The 10,150-nt window shown below is 37.3% G+C and overlaps 1 protein-coding gene across 9 annotated transcripts in view; it reads left to right on the forward strand.

The window, feature by feature from the left end:
• The window catches only part of LOC138746185 (ubiquitin carboxyl-terminal hydrolase 15-like), a 103,727-nt gene extending 95,466 nt beyond the window's left edge, over positions 1-8,261 (forward strand). For all 9 annotated transcript variants that reach the window (XM_069904171.1, XM_069904172.1, XM_069904174.1 and 6 more), the window contains 2 exons: positions 1,134-1,222; positions 5,978-8,261. In XM_069904171.1, coding sequence (XP_069760272.1) covers positions 1,134-1,222; positions 5,978-6,157 — 269 coding nt within the window. In that variant the 3' untranslated portion in view covers positions 6,158-8,261. The remainder of the gene's footprint in view (positions 1-1,133; positions 1,223-5,977) is intronic.
• Positions 8,262-10,150: the final 1,889 nt, after the last annotated feature.

A 10,150-nucleotide genomic window follows, 5' to 3' on the forward strand; every position in this document is an offset into this window, starting at 1 on the left:
CCAGAGGGTGGTAAATCTTTGGAATTCACATCGAAGCAGTGGCGACTACCTCAGTAAATACTGTATATTTAAGATAATATTAGATTTTTACATAATTGGAGAATTAAGGGATATTGTTAAAAGCCAGGTAGGTGGAGATGAGCCTTATCAGCCATGATCATATTTAATGGCGGAACAAGCTCGACTGGTCAGATGGCCTACTTCTCTTCCTATTTCTTATGAATATTGCTTCAAAGCTGCAGTTCTATGACAGTAATATTTTTGTTTTAAAACTTCCCCGCTTTATAAAAACTTATTTGAATATTCCTTTAGATAAAATTGAGAGACATAAACCACTCTAAAACATCCAAATAGTGGGCATCAGGCTACAAACAGGTAATGCTTCAATTGGAAAAGTGTTCTTGCTTCAGCCAGAATTGACTTTCTCAAATGAAATGAAATCAAAAGGTGCTGGAAGTATAAGTTGGGCAGTTTCTGCAAAGGAGAAGCAGTTAATGTTTCAGCCCGTCTTCTTCTTTGGCTTGGCTTCGCGGACGAAGATTTATGGAGGGGTAATGTCCACGTCAGCTGCAGGCTCGTTTGTGGCTGACAAGTCTGATGCGGGACAGGCAGACACAGATGCAGGGGAAAATTGGTGGGTTGGGGTTGGGTGTTGGGTTTTTCCTCCTTTGTCTATTGTCAGTGAGGTGGGCTCTGCGGTCTTCTTCAAAGGAGGTTGCTGCCCGCCGAACTGTGAGGCGCCAAGATGCACGGTTGGAGGCGAGATCAGCCCACTGGCGGTGGTCAGTGTGGCAGGCACCAAGAGATTTCTTTAGCCCATAGACCCTTCATAAAGGACTTCAACATTGGTGACGGTGTTTTATCCGTTGATGCTGCCTGACTTCCTATTTACAGCGTTTTTCTGTTTTTATTTCAGATTTCATGCATCTGCAATTTTTGACTTTGTGTGACTGAGCTATGTTTCCTGTGCTGAACTGCAGTTTTTTCCCCCGTACAATAATTTTTTAAAAGTCAAAACTTTATTTCAGTCATTAAGGTGTAGATTTTTTTTTAAAAACCTGCAGGTACAGAAAACATTTCCGGATAATTCTAGCTTGCGTTTTCTCTCATGGTGCTAACTGTTTATCCTGCAGACACAGCCTTTGCCAAGAACAAAGATGACAGCAAGTGGTACTATTTTGATGACACCAGTGTTTCATCTGCAACAGAAGACCAAATAGTGGCAAGTATTTTCAATACACTAATCTCCCTCAAGACTATAACCTACTCTGCAATTTTTCTATGATGGCAAGGATGTAAAATTTTGGATATTTGCAAAAAAATGTTTTGCATTTGAAATTTAAAAAATTTTATTTACTGCATGTAGAAGCTATTTAAAAACTAATTTCCCCCAATTTACCTACAACCCCATATTTTTGGAGGGTGGGAGGAAACTGGAGCACCCGGGAACCAACGCAGACATCAGGAGAACACAAAAACTCCTCAACAACATTGTCAGAATTTTAACCCAGGTCTGTAATGGCGTCACATTAATCTAGCAGCGTATATTTCAAGACTTTTATTCACAAATGAAGTTTGCATAATATTTTTCTTGCAAAACTCCAGAGCATTGAAAGTGCTATCAGTGCAAAAGGTAGTGGACACAGCCCAGTACATCACAAGCAAAACTCTTCTCAACATTGAGAACATCTACATGGCGGCAGGTTTAGCGCAATGCTATTACAGCGCCTGTGATCGGGACAAGGGTTTGAATCCCACACCGTCTGTAAGGAGTTTGTACATTCTCCCCATGTCTGCTTGGGTTTTCCCTGGGGGCTCAAGTTTCCTCCCACTGTTCAAAATGTACTGGGGGTTGTAAGTCTGGGTTTAATTAGACAGCACGGGCTCATGGGCCACGAGGTCCTGTTACTGTGTGTACGTCTAAAAAAAATTTTAAATTAAGAAACGCTGCCATTAGAGCAAAGGCCATCATCAAGGATCTACACCACTGTTTTCACTGCTGCCATCAGGAAAGAGGTAGAGGTACCACAGTACTTGTACCAGCAGTTTGAGGAACAGCTGCTACTCCTCAACAACCGATTCAATCAGTCTCATTTAAGGACTCTGCACATTATTTACACTGAATATTTATTTTTTCTGTAAAGTTAATTTGTTTCCATTTCTTTCTTCTTAAGTACAGTTTATCAATAAGTAGAAATTCTGTTGTCCACAGGAAAAAGAATCTCAGGGTTGTATATGGTGTCATATATGTACTCTGAGTAAGGTGAAGAAAAAAGAGGGAAAACTTTGTTATATGTGTAGAAAAAAAAAAGTCTTTTCTGGGGGGGGTTGGGTGGGAGAGAATAAGCGTCACTGCGAAATCATTTAACACTTGCAAGCGGGTTCGCAATCCAAATGGAGAGGGGAATTGTGGTTGCCCGGCAAGGGATAAGGGGCAACTCGGTACGGGGGCATTTAGGGCTAAGGGAATATTGGATGTGGGAGTTGTTGAAGTATTTTGTTTTTAATGTGTTGTCATACATTGAGTTTAAAAAGGGAAAACTGAGCCATGAAAAGGGGGATAGTGGTGGTGAGGAAGCGGAAATGAGGTGTAAACAGAATATGAGATGGCCCTTTTGAATTATTTGACTATAAATATTAATGGAATACATAACCAAATTAAACGGAAGAGGCTATTAAATTTACTGAAAAAAGAAAAAAATAGACATAGCATTTGTGCAGGAAACGCATCTAAATGAAGTGGAACATAATAAATTAAAGAGAAACTGGGTAGGGCAAGTAACGGCAGCATCATATAATTCAAAAGCTATATTAGGTGTAGCTATATTAATTAATAAAAATGTACCAATCAAAATAGAGGAGGAAATAATAGATCCAGCAGGGAGGTATGTAATGATAAAGTGTCAGATATATTCAGAATTTTGCACCTAATGAAGAGGATCAAAAGTTTATGCAAGATATTTTTTTGAAGATTGTAATTAATTAAGCAAGGGAATATATTGAAAGGAGAGGATTTTTAACCTTAATTTGGATCCAATGTTGGATAAAACTGGACAAAAGACTAGCAAAAAGAATAAAGTGGCCAAATTTATGGTTAAATCAATGCAGGAAATGAAATTTATGGATATATGGAGGAGGCAGCACTCAAGAGAGAAGAAATACTCATATTATTTGAGTAGGCATAAAACATACTCAAGGATTTATATGTTTTTGTTGTTGGCCCATATTCAAGGGAGAGTTAATATATATAATGGACCATTGGTGAAGGTAACACAGTAAATGGATATGTATCGAACCAATTTAAATTATGTTGGTCAACTAGACAGGGATGTCCACTATCTCCCTCACTGTTCGCTTTAGCAATAGAACCATTGGCAGAACTGATAAGAACAGAAAATAAAATAAAAGGGATAAAAATAAAGGAGAAGGAGTATAAAATCAGTCTATTTGCAGGTGACATCAACGTATACTTAACAGAACCAGAAATATCAATAAAAGAACTACATAAGAAATTGAAGGAATATGGAGAAATATCGGGGTACAAGATCAATGCAAATAAAAGTGAAATGATGCCAATGAGAAATACGGATTATACAGAATTTAAAAAAGAATCACCATTTAAATGGCAAACGCAAGCAATCTGATACCTAGGTATAAGGTTAGATAATAAGCCACTTGTACAAATTAAATTATCAGCCACTAATAAAGAAATTGCAGCAAGACTTAGAACATTGGAAAGAATTACCGCTAATGTTGATAGGGAAGGTAAATTGCATTAAAATGAATGTCTTCCCAAGGATACAATACTTATTTCAATCGTTACCAATTCCCTTAACAGAGAAATTCTTTAATGAACTAAAGAGAATAATAAGGAAATTCTTGTGGAAAGGGGGGAAACCGAGGATAGCGTTAGATAAATTAACAGAGAGGAACAACCAAAGTGGTTTGCAGTTACCAAACTTTAAAAATTATTATAGAGCAGCACAATTAAGGTATTTATCAGATTTTTATCGGACAAGGGAAAACCCAGATTTGACTAAGATAGAGCTAGATAAAATAGGGGAGAAGGTACCGGAACATATACTTTATAAGTGGGATGAAAAGTTGGTACAATATAAAAGCTCACCAGTATTGCATCATTTACTTAATATATGGAAGAAGATTCACTTAGAAAGGAAAAAAACAAATTACCAAATACCAAAATTATTATTGACGCAAAATCAGCTAATCCCTTTTACAATAGATAAACTTTCCTTTAGAGAGTGGGAGAGAAAAGGAATTAAAAGAATAGAAAATAGTTTTTTGGGAAATAATTGATTAACATTTGAACAATTGAAGTACAAATATGGAATAACTCATGGTACAATGTTTGCACATCATCAACTGAAAGTTTATTTAAAGGATAAATTGGGAAACAGACTGAGATTACCAGAAGGAAGCAGCTTTGAATATGTGATTACAGACACAATGATAATTAAAAGATTTATAACGAACATGTACATCAAGCTCCAAGATAAGGAAAATGATGAAATAAGGTATAAACCCAAACAAGAGTGAGAAAAGGATTTAAACATAAAGATAAAAAATGAAACAGGGGAAAAGTTATGTTCTGGAACTATGAAGAATATAATAAACACAAGGTTACGCATGACACAGGTCATATATCTCGCCCCAAAAGTTAAATAAATTGGATCCAACATTATCAGATAGATGTTTTTGCTGTAAGAAGGAAATGGGAACAACAGTACAGGCATGTGAGAAAGTGAAAAAGTTTTGGGAAGTTCTAAATTAGATATTAAATAAAATCACAAAAAAACAACATATCAAAAAATCCAGAGATATTTCTTCTAAGTAATATCAGAAGTAAAGAATTAGGCCTCAAACTGGATGAAATGCAAAAAAGATTTATTATGATAACCTTAGCTGTGGCAAAAAAATGTATAATGTCAACTTGGAAATCAGAAGAGAGCCTGAGAATACAGCAATGGTACATAGAAATGAATAAATGTATTCCATTGGAAAAAATAACATAATTTAAAAAATAAAGTCACATTATTTGAACAAACATGGAACATAACAGAGAGGGCTTACCTCGGACCTCCAAAATGATAAGAAGACAAAAGGACTTGATCCAGTGTGTAAAAGTAGATGACACATTTTTCTTGTTTATTTTCATTGTGTGTGACATTGTTTAATGGTTTTATTGTATTGTATATGTTGAATGCTTATTGGTTTTGGAGGGGGGGGAGGGAAGGTAGGCGGGGGGATAAAGGGGAGAAAATGCCACTGTGTATATTTAAGAGGGACATGTTTGTATGTATTTTGGTTAATATGGTTCACAGTGTGAAAAATAAAAAATTATTTAAAAAAATGTATGTACTCTGACAATAAATTTGAACTTGAAATTAACTTGATCTTGTTGCCAAATAAAACGGCTCTGGCCAATGTTTCCAGCCCCATTTATGCACAGCACGATAACAGAGTGCCAGGACACCAGTGGGATGTCCTTCCAAGCTCATAATAGGGTGGAATCCACATATTTGATGTGGTTCAACACCTCTTCAAAACTGCAGTAGCTTCAACAGCACAGAGACCCCTTATTATTAGAGGCATTAGACAGACTAAGTACATAAATGTCAGGGGTAGTGTTGGGCTTTCCACACACTGAGAGATTTTGTTTTTTTATAAGTCAATCTTGATCTTTCAGTGTCAAACTTAGTCCATTGTGAACTGTTATCTGAATTTGATTCTCTTTATTCCTGCTCTTTGTCCATTCTCCCTTTGTCCAATTCAATGAGTTTTTGATTTGCTTGGTCACTGTGGACAGTTTATTAACCAACGTTTCTGGTTTTATGTATCTTTATCTTTGCTATTTAAAGTACAATGTTTTACCTATTGAGTTTCTCCAGCATTGTTTTTACTTCATTCATGGTCTTTTGTGTTTTACTCTTATTAATAATTTATCTTCTTTCAACAGTCAAAAGCAGCTTACGTGCTTTTCTACCAGAGACAAGACACAGTCAGTGGCACAGGCTACTTTGCACATGAACACAGTGCAAAGGAGGAAACTTCTGCTGCTTTGGCTGTAGCCCAGGACAGTGACGAGGACTGTAATGAGAATGACCTGGAGAATGAAAACTGCATGCACACAAACTGACATGAAGAATGCCATGTAAAGACTCTCCAATGCAGACTCCTGCACAGACACTGAAAAGCTAGAAGCAAACCACAAATTAGGAGTGGGAGATCATCTGGAAAAGAGGTGCTGCATCAGTCTGAGCAAGAAGCCATTTTGTGTCAAAATAGACAAGTGAATTACTTGAAGCTGAAATGTGTTAGAAATGCGATTAGAAGCTAACTGCAGTATATGATCCATAAAATCTTTGTTTTACTGATGTATGCAGGTTCTTTACACTAAATATATGCAGAAATATTTAAGTGGTTCCCGTTTTCACTCCTATTTTGTTTTAAACGTAATGGCTAATGCTTTCCCAAAAGCGCCATTGTGTCTGTGAGCTAAAGTGTGCAATGTATGTGCCCTGCTTCAGCAACAGAGAACTGAGCACTTAAACTGAAAGGATGGCTGCTTCACTCGTTCTGTGACAGAGTTTGCTGTCCTACATAGTTTAAGCAGTCATGGAAAGAGCCATGGAAGTTGAGGTCTAGCAACAGCTGTCAATGGATAGGGTTGTGCAGTGACTTCAACCCTCCCATTAAGCAGTCTATCTCCATTATGAGCCGCTGACCCAGACAGGATTGGACCCACCTTGTGAGCTTTCACAACATGTGCTATCCGTGGATGTTTATCAAATCTACTTTAACCCTTTGAGGACTGCAGTGGCATTTTTGCACCGAATAACATGAAATCACCAAGTATCAGTAGTGGTCCCACTAAATTTCCTCAAATTCTGTTTTCCAACTAGTTGTGAGGTGCAGCATTAGAGACTTACATCTGCAGGTGTTCTGTGACAGAAAACTTATTTTTGAAAACTGCAAGGAGTTTGCAGTACTCAGGGTTAAAAATAGAATGTCATTACAATTGATGTGCTGGATGGTTTTTCATTTGTTCAGCAAACTGAAGTTTGCACACTTTAATTATTCTGTCCAACCAAGAGGCTAATCAAGCTATCTTCATGTCTCTAAGCCAGTGTATTAAAACTAGACGATTTCAATAATAGAGGTATAAATAATATCAAATTTGATAGAATGTGAGCAAGTGAATTGGTTTTATTTTAATTCCTGTTTGGGAATCACCATAGCCTTACTGCATATTATGTATTTGCATGTTGCAGTTACCCAATTGTGTGTGTGCGCGCGAGTGTATGTGTGGTAAAAGGTACATCACATTTAATTTACGAGAGCTGTATTTAAGGGGCCAGGATGCCAACAGCTTGAGTGGAATTTTCAATTTTTATTTTTGTGAATTGCTGCTTTCCATTCAATGTGATTCAAAGGACTTTTGGTTTTTTTTACTGCCGGTGGCAAAAGCTATATAATGCTAAAGGATTGTTCCTCTCCACCCAGGTCAGTAGCTATTGTGCCCTGTTGCCATAAATGAAATTATCTTCACTTTTAAAACAAAAAAATTTAAAAAACTGATTTGAATGTTGTAGTGTATAAATAAGTTCACTCTGTGAGTGCACACTTGGTAAATTATTTTATTGAAATGTTATTGCTAAAAGACATGGAAACACTTTTGGCCAGGATGAACTATGTATGTCAAGAATGGCTGTGCTGGATAATGAAATTAGTGCTGATATTTCTCGATGTTTTACAGTCAATATCTTTGCCTTTTTTTTGATTTTTGCTTTTTTTTTGTAAAATAGAACTCCCAAAACTCCAGCGTGTCAGGTACCAGTAAATATTTTAACTGCACTTCATTTCATTTAATTTTACATTTGAAATTTGCATGTTTATTTATACGAATCTAGAATACCTGTAAACTTCGTCACGACACTCTGTGCTGATGGCTGCGTAAAGAGACTGCTTAACTCAGTTGTCGTTGGCACTTTTGGGGGAGGGGCGGCAAGGAACAGCACTGATGTGGCCAAGTATAGTGTGGTAATGTAAATTTTTTTTTCAAATGAAGATTTACAAAGTTTCTTATCTGGCGTAAAACAATTTGCTCAGTTCCTATGTCCTTAATGGACAACTTATTGTTGAGATATTTGTGGGAACTTTGAAATAAAACTGCATATTTCTTGTGTATGCCATGATTGTAATCTTTATATATCAATAAATGGTTGTGAGTAGAGTCAGAACATTTAGAATGAGATATGCTGGAAGATTAAACTGTTTCAGGAATAGTGTTGTCATCTCAGTAATGTGTGAAAACACAATGCTGGATAAACTCAGCAGATCAAACAGGGTACTTCAAAGAGACATAACCAACATTTCAGGCTTGAGGGTCATCAAGGTATGGACAAAATGTGAGCAGGTGCCTGGACAAAATGGTGGGGGGGGGGGGCAGGGAGAGAAGCACAGTCCCAAAGACAGGAGGCAATAGGTGGATAAATGAGGGAGGGCACACAGGCAAGCAGGGGGAAGAGGGATGGCTCTGCAAATGGAGAGGGTAGGGGGTGGAGTGCTGGAAGAAAGAGGACAAGGGGAAGGAAGGAAGAAAGGAGAGTAGCTAGCAGAAAGGGAGAAGCTGATGTTTTTCCTCCAGCTCTCCATTCACAGAGCCATCCCTCCTCCCCCTACGCCCTCCCTCCCTTATTCACCTATAACCTCTTGCCTTTGGGACCATACTTCTGCCCCTGCCACCCTACCATTTTGTTCAGGAACTTGCCCACGTTTTGCCCCTACCTTAATGAAGGGCTCAAGCCCAAAACGTTGGTTATGTATCTTTATCTTTGCTATATAAAATTAACTGTTTGACCAGCTGAGTTTCTCCAGCATTGTGTTTATACTTCAACCACAGTGTCTGCAGACTTTCATGTTTTACTTCAGTAATGTGTGAATTGTCTTTAAACAGCTATCTGACCTGTGCCTGGATAAAATAATATCTGACAGGAGGAAAGACTATTACAATACATATTGCATAATTCAGAGACCCAGAGTTAAATTCTAAGACTAGAACTGGTGATTTTATTGACAGCAAAAAAAAATTAAAATTGACCATGCAGCACGTCTTTCAGTTTTCCAAGTGAGGAAACGAAAGAATCAGCAAAGCAGTGGAGCTGACTGACTTTTCATTTCAGAGTGGGAAATGTTGTGCTACATCCACGCCCACAATTACCAGACAAACTGAGGTTGGACAAGCCTGCATCCCCAAATTTAAAATGTTAGCCTTCATTCTCCTATGCGCTGCCTCACCATGGCTTTGTTTCTTATATTGAGACAGGACAGTAGATATTGAAGAGATGTCCATTTGCAGAAAGAAAGTGGTTGAGATTACTGGCTAAATGAATTCATTCCAGGTGGATGGAGATGCATTGGAGTGTGCAGGTACAGGATTGTTGGTTAGAAACTTGGAAAAGCCACCCAGAAGAAACATAGTGTTCTTTCAAATTCTACGATAATTAGCTTGTTCATCTATTTATCGCCTTTGTTCCCTCCATTTCCTAAAATATCACTAATTGTAGATGTGAGAGAGTGTGAATTGATTTCAGTCAGGGATGTCAAATGTAAAGATTCTAACGAAGAAGCACCTTGTTCCCAAACATGAATCAAGACTGTTTGTAGTGTCTATTAATCTTATCTTGTAAATTACATATTGATATTGTCACATTGTAAACTTTGGAGTAAAATCAGTTATGTAGCACAGAAGCAAGTAATCCAGCCCATTTGCCTTTTGACACAACAATCCATCTGATCCCACCATTTGGAATTGTTTATTCCAAATTACTATTGAATCTGCTTTCACTCACCTTTCAGGCACTGAAAACTGCATGCTGCATTTAAGCAAGTCTTGCCTCATGCCTGCATATTCTTTTGCTTAATGTATCCTTAGCGAACTGGCTTATATTATCCATCTTAAGTAGTGTATCAACTATTTTGGATTCTAAACTTTCATTAATGGTCTCACACAAGTTAGCAATGATATAGCAGTTTGTATCTCAATGATTGCACATAAAATTAGCCTGAAAGATCAGTGTTCAAATATATTTAAAGGAATTGATCAAGAGTTCTATTTGATAATAAGTTT

The sequence above is a fragment of the Narcine bancroftii genome, chromosome 11 (genome assembly GCF_036971445.1).
Source record: "Narcine bancroftii isolate sNarBan1 chromosome 11, sNarBan1.hap1, whole genome shotgun sequence".
In the NCBI taxonomy this organism is placed as follows: Eukaryota; Metazoa; Chordata; class Chondrichthyes; order Torpediniformes; family Narcinidae; genus Narcine; species Narcine bancroftii.